Raw genomic sequence first — 15,440 nt, 5'->3', positions numbered from 1 at the left:
ATGCTTGTTCCAATCGTAGCTTGTAGATCCGTAGTCGATCCGTAGTCGATCCGTAGTCGATCCGTAGTCGATCCGTAGTCGATCCGTAGTCGATCGTCCCGTCACCTCGTCCTTGAACCAATACACTCTTGATTTTGGTTGTCTTGTTCCCGTAGACTTCCTCACACCAGTTCTTCGTTCACCAGTTTATCTAGCACCACTTCTCTTCGGAGGTGTTAAACACTCAGTTCGTCGCACCGCTGTTCACCACTTTCACCTCCCCTTGTAGTCACTGTCACCACTGTCAGACCTCTCCCTCTATTCTGTTAGTAGTCACTTAATTTCCCCTCACGTCTTTTCTTATAAGTTTTCCAGTAGTTTTCCAGTACTTTTTAAGTAGTAGGCCCCATGCCTAGTTTCCTTTCATGTACTTCAAATCAGTCCTGGGGTAAAGAAATTGTACTTTTCTTCTTTCACTGTAATTTCACAGTCTTGTTACACTCAGGATCTCTCTCTCTCGTCTCCCACATCGTCTCCCGAGATCCCCGTATCCTACGCTAAGCTACCTTCGTCTGACGTCACTAATTTTTCTAATCCAATCTCCTCTGACTTCTCAAATAAATGTCACTCCTTATGGGCGTGACTTTGAATTCATGCACCAATAATTTTCCTCCTTCCTCCACCTTGCTCCAAACCGGAAAGCCATTGCAATGCCACTAGCAATATCGTTTACCTCAGCATTAGTCAAACGAAGCTAACCTGCGCTTACAGAGTTTTGATTACATCATCGATTATAAAACAGTCACCTCCGTCGGTGTTTACATAGACATAACGTCGCCTTCGATGTTATCAAACAGCAGGCGAGCAGGCGTCGAGTCTGAATTGTTGACTCAGCATTCTAATGCTCTAGTGTTTCCCAAGCTCATTTCCATTCGTACAACTACCGGCCTCTTACATTCTCCCTTGCTTGTTCTTGGATCTGTTTGTCTTCCCTTACAGTTTCCCTCGCATGCTACAGTCTTCAATGTCACTTTTGCTGTTGCCTCTGGCATTGCCCTTAAGTGTGATTGTCTCTTGGGTATTGATGCTCTTACAGCTCATAGCATAGATATTTCTCCTAGTCGCCGTGTAGTGACTTTCTGCAATTTTGATATCTCTGCTTCGGATAGGCCAGTTTCTGTTTGTGATTCTCCTGTGCTTGATCAGTCCACACATGTGCCTGTCCCAACTTCTAAGCGCTCTACCCCTGTTGCTCATTGTCCTGCTGTTGTTGTAGGAGAGCATCTTATTGAACCTTCAAGTTCTGTTCGAGTTCCGGTGCGCGTCTTTGGTGCCCCGATAGGGTCTGACGTTTTCTCTTTGCCTGACTCTATTCGTATTCGTCGGCTTGCCCCAGAAGGAACTCTCTCCACTATTCGCGAGGATCATGTTACCACAGCGATGGTAACCAATGTCACGGGTGCTCCTATTCCTCTCTCTCCTGGCAGTCACTTAGGCTTCTTTGAGGTGGTACACGTTGCTGCTTTCCAGGATTCGCCTATCATAGCAGCTTCTGTATTACAGTCTCCTCCAACACGTGACCCTGCTCACTTAGCTTCTGAGCTTGCCACATTTGTAGGCGAGATTGATTTTCCTGAAGAGACGCCTCGTCTCCTTGACCTGCTAGTTACCCACCGTCAGGCTTTGGCTTTACCAGGTGATCCGTTAGGGGTTACGGACCGTGTGGTTTATAGAATTGATCTTCAGCCAGGCACTCGTCCTGTTTACGTCCCCTCTTACATGCTCCCTCACTCTCGTCGGCTTATAGCCCAGTCCTTGGTTGACGATTTGTTGAGTGAAGGTGTTGTACAGGAGTCCCACTCCGAGTGGAACTCGCCTCTTCTCCTGGTGCCTAAGAAAGATGGATCTTTTCGTCCTGTTGTTGATTACAGGAAAGTCAATGAGGTCACTCTTCCAGATCATTATCCTCTACTTATCTTAAGCGAGCTTCTTTAGTCCATTGGCACTGGTAATATGGTGTTCACCACCGTTTTTGGCAGATACCCCTGGAGGAGAAGTCTCGTAAAATCACGGCCTTCTCGACTCCCAGTGGGCACTATGAATGGCTTCGTTGCCCCATGGGTTTGCGGAATGCTCCTTTGACTTGCCAGCGTTAGTTAACTCCATTTTTCATGGCTTAGTTGGGAATGGACTTTTTGTTTCCAAAGATGTGAAAAGCCACTTTTCTAAGTTGCTGAAGCTGGGTTGAAACTCAACTTACCCAAATGTTCCTTTTTCAAGGCTAGTATCCAGTTCCTAGGTCATGTTGTAGGCAAGCATGGTATCCATAACACAGGTGAAAAGATCAAGGCAGTCAAGGACTTCCCTATACCAAAGTCGGTTGAAAATGTACGTTCCTTCCTTGGACTTGCGTGCATGTACTATCGTGCATTCATTAAAGACTTTGCTTCAATTGCTTCCCCTCTCACTCGCCTTCTCAAGAAGGACTCTTCCTTCCAGTGGCGTGATGTCCATCAGACAAGTTTTGATTCCTTGAAGCTTACTCTTACTGAAGCACCTGTGTTGGTTTTCCCTGATTATAGTATCCCCTTTACTATTTGTACAGATGCTTCTGGTACAGGTATTGGAGCTGTACTCATGCAACAAGTAGATGGATGTAGACCTCATGTTATTGCATATGCTAGTCGCATTCTTAATAAGCCTGAGTCCCGTTACTCTGTTACTCATTTAGAGTAACTTCCGTGATATCATTTCCGTGATATCACTTCCGTGATATCATTTTTGGATATCCTATTGCAGTCTACACGGACTACACTGCTGTCACTCAGCTTTTTCAGGGCAAGAATCTGTCAGGCCGCCTAGCCAGATGGTTCCTCACGATCGAGGAATTCAATCCAACCCTAAAGCATATCCCCAGGCGTGCGAACCACGTTGCTGATGCACTTTCACGGAATATCCCTGTTGCTGCTGTTACCGTGATTCATAACTTTTCCCTGCAAGATCTGGCTAAAGCTCAGCGTGAAGACCCTGTTTGGTCTGCTGTCATTTATGCTTTGGAGTCTGGTGATGATTCCACCTTACCAGCTTTACCAGTACCTTTGTACCAATTTTCCTTGCAGGACAAGGTTCTCATTCGTACTGGGGAAGTGTTTGAGCAAGATGTGGCACAGCTAGTGATCCCTGAGTCTCTAGTTCCCGTTGTTTTGTCCCTTGCTCATGATGCCCCTCAGGCTGGTCACCCAGGTCGTGACAAAACTCTGGCTATGGCGCGGAAGAAGTATTATTGGCCTAAAATGCGACTAGACATTACCTCTCATGTAGCCCGGTGTAGTTCTTGTGCCCAGAAGAAAGGTTTTACGAGCACTGCTCCCATCTTAGAGTACCCTACTCCTTCTCGCCCTTTTCAGACTGTGACTATAGACCTTTTGCAACTGCCTCGTAACACGCAGGGCTCTGTTTATGTCCTTGTGTGCGTGGATCACTTAAGTCGTTTTGTGGTCTTAGCTCCCTTACGTAACAAATCTGCACCAGTTGTAGCACATGCTTTAGTTTCCCATATTTTGTGTCCATACACCACTCCTTCGGTGCTCCTTAGTGATAATGGGACTGAATTTAGGAACGAGGTTTTGGCAGGTATTTTTGAACGTTATGGTATCAAACAGACATTCGTGACTGCTTATCATCCAGCGTCCAATGGTCTTGTGGAGAGGACGAACAGGAAATTTTTTAGAGATCCTACGTCACCTTGCCAGTAATTTTCATGAGTCTTGGGAGGATTGGCTTCCCCATGTTAATGCTTGTATCAATAGCACCATTAATGTTTCCACGGGCAAAACACCTCATTATGTTATCTTTGGAGTTGAGAAACGGCTCCCATATGATGTGCTTGACAGCCCTGGTCGTCCCCTCTACAATTTAGATGATTATAGTAAACTACAGTCATGTGCTGCATGCCATTTATACTTCTGTTAGAGATAAACTGGATGTTTCAAAGGCCGCCATGTTGAAACAACAACATGCTCGTGCAACACCTGTGACCATCAGTGTTGGTGATCATGTTTTCAAAAGCATGCCTAATCACCAGTCAAAATTAAATTGTAAATTTGAGGGCCCCCTTTTGGTGACTGAACGCCTACATCCTAACAAGTTCAGGATTTTTGACCCCTCTACAGGCCTAAGCGAGATTTCACACTCAGATAGGCTCAAGAAGACTCAAGTGCCTATCCCTACCTTTACCCGGCCTCCTCCTGGGCCCACACCAAGAACTATGCCTTGTTTATCTACCCCTCATTGTTATGACCTTAGATCAAGGGGTCCTGTGATTACCTGAACTTTCATTGTGTAGTGTTATATATTCTTGTGATGTTTCCCATTTATGTATTCTTGTGATGTTTCCCATTTATGTATTCTTGTGATGTTTCCCATTTATTTATTCTTGTGATGTTTCCCATTTGTGTATTCTTGTATTGTATTTTGTCGTGTTTCCCATTTGTGTATTCTTGTACTGTATTTTGTCGTGTTTCCCATTTGTGTATTCTTGTAATGTATTTTGTCGTGTTTAGATATTAAGTATCATGTCCCGGACGTCCGTCAATTGCTGTATTTGTATTTTTGTTAACTGGCGCCAGTCTTATGTTCCTTTTTGTGTTATATGTATTGTCTTTATATATTCGTTAATGTATGTGTTTATTCAATGTATTTGGGTGTGCTATTATATCCTTTTGTCCCACACTTCTGTCTGCCACTGTTGTGTATGTGGTATGTGTGTGGCTTGTCTGTGTTATTTAGATTCTCTTAGCCTCGGTCGGTTTTTTTTTTCTTGTTTGCTCGGTGTGGTCACCGAGTGGCACGGGCCGAGCGATGTGTTGGCATGGTGTATAATGTAAAATTATATTGTATTATTTTAGTATTTATTGTAATAATTATATTATGTTATTATGTATAAAATGTATTTATATTATGTATAAGATTTGTTTGTATTAGATATCGCAGATGCGATGCGCGTCTTTGTTTTGGCGCGAACGAGAGCGTGGCGTCAGTTTCGAAGACGGCCTTGTTGCGGGTGCACGCATTTGTTGTTTGAGTGTATAACCAAATATATCATTTCTTAAAAGTTGTTATTTCGTACTTATTTAGCCACCCAGAACAAACTGAAACATGCCAAATCAAAACCTCTGAAGAGTATAGCCATAAAACGATTTTTTGAACAAATATATTCAGATTGAGAGAAAATAGAGCCGAAGATGCTGGAAGAGAAGATTTGGTAGGTTGCCTTCCATTCGGCGATCACAAAACTTGACAAAGAAGTTATGCAAAGAAAAAATATACACTCTAGTGCAGCGTTTCTCAACCTTTTTACCCTTGCGTAACCTTTAGAATAAATTGCATGTCTCAAGGAATCCCTGAAAAAAAAACCCATATCTTTCTCATCTTAATTTCATCGTAATAATAGTGTGGCGAAATTGCATGTATGAATGTTGCATGGTGTGCCTGGATGGTTGGTATGCGTGTAAGTGATGCGTGAATCGGAGAGTCGAAGCATAAGCAAGGGGGTATGTAGCGAGGGTATGCATGGGGGGACGCCAGGGGGGGTCCCGGCGTCGCTCGCCATACCTCGCATAGCAGAGAGTAAGCCTAGCATTGGTGTTGAACACACGTGTAAAATCCTCATGTTCGCTAAGCAGAATAAACAAGAGAAGACTGAACTCCTGCCTTTCCCTGATCCGGACAATTGTAGGCGTGAACTTGTCTTTAACTCGTGATTCCATGATCACGGCCCATGTGCAATAGAAAAAGGTGAGTTTAATGTACATGCGGTAACGTAACAAATGGCGTCAGAAGCGGGATCAGGTTGAAGTGATAAGTGACGATATCGAAGTGATAAGTGACTTGATATCGAAGTGATAAGTGGTTTGATATTGAAGTGATAAGTGACTCAAGTGATCATGGATGTCACCGGTGATAATAAAGACAGAAATTGAGGGTAAAGACATAGAAATTGAGGGAAAGCAGGAGTCGAGTGTCATGGCGTCGATTGAATGTGAGGACACGGTGTTGCACCGAGAGGCTACTGAACATGTATCTCCTCAGTCAGTGTTGCTCTTGGCACAACACTCAGTGGCCGAGATGTTGAAACACCAACAACAGGTCATGGCAGATATGCTTGCGATCCAAATGGATCAACAAAAAAAGGTCATGACTGAAGTGAAAGAGGAACTGAGGGCTATAATGGGGGAGAACATGGGATCGTTAGAAACACGTGCTAACCAGTATACTGACGATGTGTACCACCGTGTGAAGGAAGAGGTTAAGGAGGAGATGAAAGCAATAGAAGAGCGGTACCGTGAGCACATGCAGACGTGTCTTGACAGGGTATCTACACTGGAAGCGGTTTTGGTGAGACAGGAGAATGGGGAGATTGCAGCAAATCTCGATACCGTGACATGGTGCAATGCTGGTGAGCATCGCGTAGTGAGCTCAATCACCCCACCACCTTCACCTCCACCCTCACCTCCTCGTAGCCTCTCGCCGGCACCGGCGTCTGTGAGACAGAGGAACGACTTTTGCCACGTGAACCCAGGGGACGACCTCACAGGGAGACGTCTGGGGAGTCGTTCAGTTGAACTGCAACCCCGGGGGGCCTGTGGAGGTGGTGAAGTCACGCGGTATGAGAAAGAGAGGAAGGTGATTGAATATGACGGGAAGGTGTCTTGGGACGCGTACCAGGCACAGTACGATGTGGTTGCAGCTCGCCATAGTTGGTCACAGGAAGAGAAGGCCTTTCAGCTGGTGAGTGTGCTGAAAGGGCAGGCGTTGGAAGTGCTGGAGCACTTAACTCCCGCGCAACTGCGATGTTACGACAGTGTAGCTGGTGCTCTCCGGCGTCGTTTCGGCAGGAGGCGGCAACCGGAGGTGTTCCGGGCTCAACTGAAGACGAGGAGGCGAGGGAAGGACGAGGCCCTTCCCTTACTAGCGCAGGACGTGGAAGCGCTAGTGAGGGGCGCTTACCCCATGGCCACGGAGGACACCGTGGACATGTTGGCCAAGGACTGCTTCGTGGACGCTCTTCACGATAGGCAGTTACAGATCCACGTGAAGCAGGCTGCGCCCAAGAACGTGAGAGAGGCTTTGGCAAGGGCAGCGGAGTTTGAAGCCTTTCTCATGAGCGTCAGCCCTGCTGCTCCCCCTCCCAGCGACGCGTGGAAGCGTCGTCCGAGCCGTGCTTGGGCCAGGCGTGCGCAGGCAAGTAGTAAACCATCTCAACCTGGTGGGAAGGTAAGCTCCAAGCCTTTCAAAGGATCGTGCTTCAACTGTGGTCAGGTAGGTCACAAAAAGCACGACTGCAAGAGGAGGGCACGGTCGCTGGAGGACGGAATGCGACCGGTGTTCGAGCCCCGCTGCTGGAATTGTGGAATACGAGGACACAGTTCCCCTGAGTGCTGCCAGCCCAAGGGGGTGACGCCGTCGGCGGGAAACTTGAAGCAGCTGGGGGCCGGGGCACCTTCCCAGCAGAGCACTCGGACGCCCCAAGCCAACTAAGGTGTCGTCAGGTGGCGGCGTCCGACGCCATCAAGGTGACAGGGAGTATCAATGGACGCCAAGTGGAGATGGTAGTGGATACGGGGGCAGAGAGGACCTTCGTACGAGAGGGAGTCCTACCAGAACGTGGTGTGAAGTGTGTGGGTCAGCAACTGTGCGGTGTTACAGGAGACTGTGTACCGGTGAAGGGACCGGTGTGGGTGAATCTGGCTGTAGGCAGGGTGACTGAACGCCTGCCTGTGCTTGTGGCGGAGATGGAAGATGAATGCCTGTTGGGGTTGGATTTCCTTAATCGCGTGGGGGCGTGTGTTGATCTCCAGGAGGGTAGGATGTCAGTGAGAGGTTGTGAAGTGCCTTTGAATCCTAATGGAGAGCTCGCCACGAGGGATGAGGTAAGGGAACCCAGAGGGCAGAGATCTCAGGCCGTCAAGTCACCCAGCAAAGGTAAAGCACGGAAAGGAAGAGTGGTCCGCACCTCTGCTACTACGACCATGCACCACACCGCATCCACCACTATCGCCACCGCTAACAGCAAGATGGAGTCACCGAAGGAGGAGAAGAAACAAAAGGACCTACCAGAGGGCCTGCCTGAGTATTTGGAAGACTTGGCGGAGAGGAGTATTACGCAGCTGACAGCTGAACAGGCGAGTAGAGTGAAGGCATTACTTGCACAATACCGTGACGTGTTCAGCAGTGGAGACATGGACTTGGGTCGCACGTCATTGGTTCAGCACAGCATCTTTACCAGAGATAGTCCTCCCATCAAGCAGGCGCCTCGTCGGGTCCCACCAGCAAAGAGAGAAGAAATGGAGAAGCTTGTCCGAGAGTTGGCAGCAACGGGAGTGATTGGGCGGTCAGACAGCCCGTGGTGCTCGCCGGTAGTCCTAGTGACGAAGAAGGACGGAAGCCGTAGGTTCTGCGTAGATTACCGGGCGCTGAACGCCGTCACTGTCCCTGATGCTTATCCTCTCCCCCGCATCGACGAGACGTTAGACGCTCTCAGTGGGGTCCAGTGGTTCTCCACGCTGGACTTGAAGTCAGGCTATCATCAAGTCGAGATGGCGCCTGAGGATAAAAAGAAGACAGCCTTCTCGATTGGGCAAGGCCTGTGGCACTGGAATGTGATGCCCTTTGGCCTCATGAACGCCCCTGGAGTCTTTGAGCGTCTCATGGAACGTGTACTCGACGGTATGCAATGGAAGGCGGTAGTCGTCTACCTAAACGATGTGCTGGTGTTTGGAAACAGCTTCGAGGAGGAGCTGGCTAGGCTCACATAAGTGTTCAGCCGAATGAGGAAGGCTGGCCTGAAGCTGAATCCAAAGAAGTGCACTCTATTCAAGTCAGAAGTGCCGTTTTTGGGACATGTCGTCGGAAGGGAAGGTGTGAGGACGGACTCACTCAAGGTCACCGCTGTGGAAGGATGGCCAGTCCCTCAGAATGTCTCGGAGCTGCGCAGTTTCCTGGGCTTGTGCACGTACTACCGGAGGTTTGTGGCAGGGTTCGCCACTATCGCCGCCCCACTGCACCATCTGACGAGGAAGGGAGCAGCTTTTGTGTGGAGCGAGGAGTGCCAGCAAGCTTTCGTGGCACTGAAGCGAGCGTTGGTGGAAGCGCCGGTGCTTCCCTACCCACAAATGGGCTTGCCGTACATTGTGGACACGGACGCGAGCCAAGAGGGTGTGGGAGCCGTGCTGTCACAGCTTCGTGATGGAAAGGAGTATGTGGTGAGTTACTACAGTGCTAAGTTTAACAAGGCGGAAAGGAACTACTGCGTCACACGGAAGGAGTTGGCAGCGGTGATGAAAGCACTCGCTCACTTCCATCACTACCTGTATGGTACGCGCTTCACCATTCGAACGGATCATGCCGCCTTGAGATGGTTGAAGACGATGAAGGAACCGGAAGGACAGCTGGCCAGGTGGATTGGAAAACTGGAGCAGTACAACTATGAGATCGAGCACCGACCTGGCCGGTTGCATAACAACGCCGACAGCTTAAGCCGCCGTCCCTGCCCACCCGAGTGTGTGCATTGCTCACGGCGAGAGTCTGAGGTGGCTGTGCGGAAATTAACCGTCGCTCACAGCACCACCGAGGCAGACGAGAAGTGGAAGAGGGACCAACGAGAGGATTCTGACCTGTCTCTGGTGATTGGGTGGTTAGAGGCCAGCAGTGAAAGGCCTCCCAAAGAGACAGTATCACCCGAGAGTCCTGCTACTAAAGGACTTGTTGACCAGTGGGAGGCACTGAGTCTGCGAGGGGGGTTCCTACACCGGCGTTGGACGCACGCACGAACAGGAGAGGTAAGCTGGCTGGTAGTAGTGCCATGCTCTCGGCGACAGGAGCTGCTGAAAGAGATGCACGAGGGTAATACCAGCGGCCACCTGGGAGTGAAACGCACTCTCGAAAAGTTGAGGCAGCGAGTGTACTGGGTTGGCATGCGATTGGACGTGCAGGAGTGGTGCAAGACTTGTCGTGTGTGCGCCGCAAAGAGAGGTCCCGCCCACAAGACTCGTGCCTCCCTGCAGTTATACCACACCGGGGCGCCGATGGAACGCCTGGCTGTGGATATAGCCGGCCCTTTTCCGTGCACAGAGAGAGGAAACAAGTACCTGTGTGTGGTAATGGACTACTTCACGAAGTGGCCGGAAGTCTGTGCTCTACCTAACCACGAGGCAGAGACTGTAGCTCAGTTCCTTGTGGAGGAGGTGTTCGTGCGCTATGGAGTCCCAGGGGAACTGCACTCAGACCAAGGACGAGAGTTTGAGTCGCGGGTCTTTAAGGAATGCTGCAGTCTGCTTGGCATCAATAAGACTGAGGCCCCAGAGTGATGGTATGGTGGAGAGGTTTAACGCGACGATTGTCCAGCAGCTGGCCAAGTACTGTCAGGAGGACCAGCGCGACTGGGATTTGTGGGTTCCGTACGTACTTATGGCCTATCGTTCAGCTGAGCATGAGGCCACGGCATTCACGCCAGCCAAGTTAATGTTTGGCAGGGAAATTCGTCTGCCAGTCGACCTCTCTACCGGCCGACCACCGGGAGCAGAACTTCCACATACGTACAGTGATTACGTGAGGACGATGCAGCGGCGCCTGGAGGAGGCTTCCCGCTGGGCGAGGCAGCATCTGCGAGTGTCAGGTCAGGCTATGTGGAGGCAGTACCAAGGTCGCGCCAGAAATGCAGAGCATCAGCCCGGCGATATGGTCTGGCTGCATAATCCACAGAGAAAGCCTGGCAAGTCACCGAAACTCCAGTCTGACTGGGAAGGACCATATAAAGTGACTGAAGTAATATCCGCAGTGAATTACCGACTAGAAATGCCTGGCAGAAAACGGGCGAGTAAAGTAGTGCATGTCGATCGGTTATGGAAACACCCAGGCGAGGGAGAATTTACCTGGGGTGAACGTGATATAGATTCGAGAGACAGTGACAGTAGTAGTAGTTGTAATGATGGTGATCATAGTCCTGATGTTGAACGTGAATGTGAAAGTGATAGTGACACTGAAAGTGACGAAGGTGTAACACATGAAGACTCGGGGAAAGAAAGTGAAGATGGAGTAGAGAGAGACCAGAGACCTGGTCGACTTCCCAGAAATAGGAAGCTACCAGCGTGGTTAACGGACTATGTGATTGACATTTGATGTTATTAATGTGTTAGGATATGCCATTCGATGTTATTTGATATTTGGATATGTCATTGTATGTGATTAAGTGTTCTTAGTATATGTAATGTTTTCCAAATGTAGAAGTGATGTTTTATTTATCGGCTGAGAAGAAACCTGCACAGCGAAGCTATAGCGGTAATCCCCTACCACACTCCTGGCCAAATGGCCACTTCCGGAAGGGAGTGTGTGGTTGGACATTCCGCATAAATCATCGGAAATTTAAAATTCCCGGCTCTGTGCAGGTGGCGCAAGCGTCTACAACCCCACCTCCCCCTCCCTATCCCCTCCCTTCTTACTCGGCTGCACGGATTGAGCCGTCACTTAGCATCGCGGAACCAGACGAGTCGGTCACTCAACAACCCACCTTCTTTTCATGCAGGTAAGTCTGGTTCCTGCTCGTGCTCGTGTTCTCGTAGGGAGCTCTACCTGTTCTCCTGCAGTTTTTCCCCTTCGGTGTTGTGTCCAGACACCTTTGGGACACCCCGTCTATGATTACCATTATTCTATTTTCAGACCAAACGCTTGTGTGTGGAATCCGGCTGCACAGCCAGGATCTCGTCAGACGGCCACCACGACCTCTGCTCCCGCCATACCCCTTGTTTCTCACAAGCTGGCGTTGTGTGCAAAGCGCGGGTTGAGGAGATTCGTGCTGCTCCTCCCAAAACCCGTTCCAAGCTAGCTGCCCTCGAACTCCTTCGGGAGGCATGGCGCAGAGCTCGGAAATTGAAATCCGCTGACGACCCCCCCCCTAGTGTGGGCGGATCCGGCGTTAGGCGTGGAATTGGGCCTCGTTCGCCCTCGCCATCCGTCTCCCTATGTCTCCGAGACTTCCGTTGGTGCACAACCTGGGCCTCTCGGAGTACAAGGGGACGAGTCTGATGTTGCGGAGTATGGTGTCCCCGAGCGTCCTCAGGCCTCTCGGCAGCCCCATACATCCGACCATCAAGGGTCCTTAAAACCCTTACGGCTTGCTTTGTCAAGCACCCCCACGACCTCTGCTCCCGCCATACCCCTTGTTTCTCACAAGCTGGCGTTGTGTGCAAAGCGCGGGTTGAGGAGATTCGTGCTGCTCCTCCCAAAACCCGTTCCAAGCTAGCCGCCCTCGAACTCCTTCGGGAGGCATGGCGCAGAGCTCGGAAATTGAAATCCGCTGACGACCCCCCCCCTAGTGTGGGCGGATCCGGCGTTAGGCGTGGAATTGGGCCTCGTTCGCCCTCGCCATCCGTCTCCCTATGTCTCCGAGACTTCCGTTGGTGCACAACCTGGGCCTCTCGGAGTACAAGGGGACGAGTCTGATGTTGCGGAGTATGGTGTCCCCGAGCGTCCTCAGGCCTCTCGGCAGCCCCATACATCCGACCATCAAGGGTCCTTAAAACCCTTACGGCTTGCTTTGTCAAGCACCCCCACGAACTCGTCTTCCTCCCTAGTTCACTCGCGTGAACCCGGCAGGAAATCTCGCTCGAAAAAGAGGTCTGCCTCACCGAGGTCCAGGACGCTCAGCTTGTCCCCCACCCTCCACAGCCTCTCCCCCCAACTCACCCTCCCTTCCTCGCTCTCCTTTTCCTCGCCGTAAATCCCACAAGGGCAGGGAGCCGGGGGACGAAACGAGGGGAGAGGGAACTCTGGCTGCCCAAGTGGCTGCCCTCCTTCCGTCCCTGATAGGCCCCGTCCTTGAATCGGCCCTATCACATTATCCGGCCTTTCAGGCCGCGCAAATCATAACGCACCCCTCTCCAGAGCAACCTCCTATTGAACCTACGGCTCTAGCCCCCCCTCCCACTCTCCCTCCTGGTCCTTCCCTCCGCCCCTCCGTGCCGGCGACAGGTATAGGACTAGAAGGCCCCTCTCAGGAGGAACCCCCCAATCAGACGTCCGTCGGGTTGGACGGGGTGGAGGACCACTACAGTTCTTCTTTACCTTATCCTCCTACCATGACGGACTCTTTTGAGTTCCGCCCCTTCTCATGGTGTGACCTTCCCCGGTCCTGGGAGTACTCGTTTGGAGAAGGCCACAAGCTAGTGGCCTGGTCTCCCGACTACTCGCTACCGGTGGGCTGGAGGAGGAGAGATGACGTTATCCTAAAGTGGGCCAACGACGAGGAGGGGGCTAAGGTTCTATATAAGATTCGACCCCTCTCCGCCCCGGCCTCCACGCCCTCCAGGATTTCCACCTCTAACACTCTGGACGCATTAGGTGCTCTCCTGGAGAACCCTCGTTTAAACCCTGATGGGCATATGTTTGTCGACAGGTCGGGGGACTCGCCGGCGGTAGCACTCTCCCCAAACGCCTGGTTCCCGCAGGAGAAAGGGGAGAAGGCCTTAGACATCCCTGCTCTCTTCGAGCGGGCCCAAGACCAACCCAAGACGGTTCCTCCTCGACGGCATATCCCTTCATCATTCCCCGTCGTCCTGCCACCACCCTTCGCGCCGGAGGGCCTGCGCGATTGCTTATGGCACTCGGGCAGGGACCCCGCCCTCCCCCATCAACTTAGTGAACCGGAGGCTAAGTTGCTGACGACGGAGGCCTCGACCAGACAAGACCTTGCCTCTACCATCTCGACCGTCACGGCAATCGCGATGATGAGGAACTGGCTGACGACGCTCGCCACGAGCTTTGAGGACTTCCCGCGGGAAGAATTGAGGTGAGTGGGATATTTCAATCTATACAGAGGGTCCAGACCTGTCCTGGCGAGAGACGCTCAGGTAGCGTCTTCACCCAGGACGGAGCCTCTTGACTAGCGCCCGAGGACGAGGTCGTTCGGAAACGACCTCGGCCTCGCATATGTTATACGTTCTACAATTGAGCGATGTTACTTTATTACACCCTCCGGGGATCGGGATCCTTCTCGCCCTACTAATTTGATTCGCGTGTTTTCTGTATGCAGACACACCCTGGCGGCACTCTCTACCGTGGCAGAGGGTACAGCCAACATGGCGTCATCAGCCCTACCCCCAGCAGCGAGGGCCTTCACCGCGGCTCGTTTGGCAGCTCGTCAGTCTGCAACGCGGTCGGCCCCGGAGATAGCTCGCCGGGGCGTGGTGAGAGCAGCTCCCCTTTCCCGTGGTCTGTTCGACCAGGAAGCGACAGACCGCGTCTTCGCTACGGTCCCGACCGTCATCCAGATCCAACAACCCTCCCAACCTTCGGAGACACGCGATAGTGACCATCTCCGCTAGCACAGTTCTGGACTTCCTGTCTTGGCTAGCTGACACCACCAACAGGGCACCGGCGACGATCTCGGCTCACTCCGCAGCCCTCGCTGATCCACTCTGCTTCGGCATGAACATCAGAGTGCCACAAAGGGAGTGAAACCTTCTAATGAAGGGGATCCGCGCCTCGAGAGAGCCGAGACGTCAGCCGGTCCTAGCCTGGTCCTTGCATCGTGTTCTGCAGTACCTGACGTTCGAAGGGACCATCATGGAGGGGGAACACTTCCTTCAACGTGCCGTCTTTCTGCTCGCCCTGGCTACGGGTTATAGGGCGTCACAGCTGGCGGCGATCACCCGCCACCAGTCCTTCTCCAACCTGGAGGAGGACTGCTCTGCCCTAACTCTCGCTCCATCACCTACATTCCTAGCCAAGAATGAGCAGGCGGACGACATGATTGGCCCTATCAGAATACCATCCTTCCTGGAGGAAGGAAACCCACACCCGCTGTGCCCGGTCCGTGCGTTTAAAGACTACGTGGAACGCACGGAAGGGGTGTCCGAGGATCATCTCTTCTACAATTCGAAATCTCGGAACCCCCTAACCCCGAGGTCCCTGGCGCGTCTACTTTGCCGCATTATAGAGAAGGCCGACCCGGGCCATGCCCCCCACGCCCACAACATCAGAGGCCTCGCGGCATCGCTGGCATTTCTCCGCACCCACTCTGTGGAACGGGTGCAGGACCTCGGGGGCTGGGCATCAGCAACTTCTTTCAAGACACGGTATCTCTACCACTCGATCACCCCTGTCCCATGTGTCGCCATGGGAACGGCTCCACCCCTCTCTTCGCAAAAGAAGGGGGGCAAAGGGCGACCGAGGGGTAGGGGAAGGCCCAGGAACCGCTGAGCAAGATACAATATTCTACAGAATTTATGCACTATGTAAATTGTACAATATTATTTTTATAAAAAATAAACAAATGAATATATATATATATTGATATTGATATCGATATAAGTACTTGATGCTTTTTGTCTCCCCTCTACTGAATGATAAGATGAATAGTCTCCCATACGAGACACACGTAATAACGGCTTGAGCCCTGTCCTCGA

General features: G+C 51.3%; 1 protein-coding gene across 1 annotated transcript; it reads left to right on the top strand.

Annotated features, from left to right (window-relative positions):
- Window positions 1-13,112: 13,112 nt before the first annotated feature.
- On the top strand, window positions 13,113-14,477 carry LOC143030541 (uncharacterized). Its single transcript, XM_076193688.1, has 2 exons — window positions 13,113-13,822; window positions 14,066-14,477. The coding sequence occupies exons 1-2, from the start codon at window positions 13,113-13,115 to the stop codon at window positions 14,355-14,357; spliced, it is 1,002 nt and encodes a 333-aa protein (XP_076049803.1). The 3' UTR covers window positions 14,358-14,477.
- The last annotated feature ends 963 nt before the right edge of the window (window positions 14,478-15,440 follow it).

Source organism: Oratosquilla oratoria, chromosome 12 (assembly GCF_046742065.1).
Source record: "Oratosquilla oratoria isolate Oo_2021 chromosome 12, ASM4674206v1, whole genome shotgun sequence".
In the NCBI taxonomy this organism is placed as follows: Eukaryota; Metazoa; Arthropoda; class Malacostraca; order Stomatopoda; family Squillidae; genus Oratosquilla; species Oratosquilla oratoria.
This window is presented reverse-complemented; position numbering and strand designations above follow the sequence as displayed.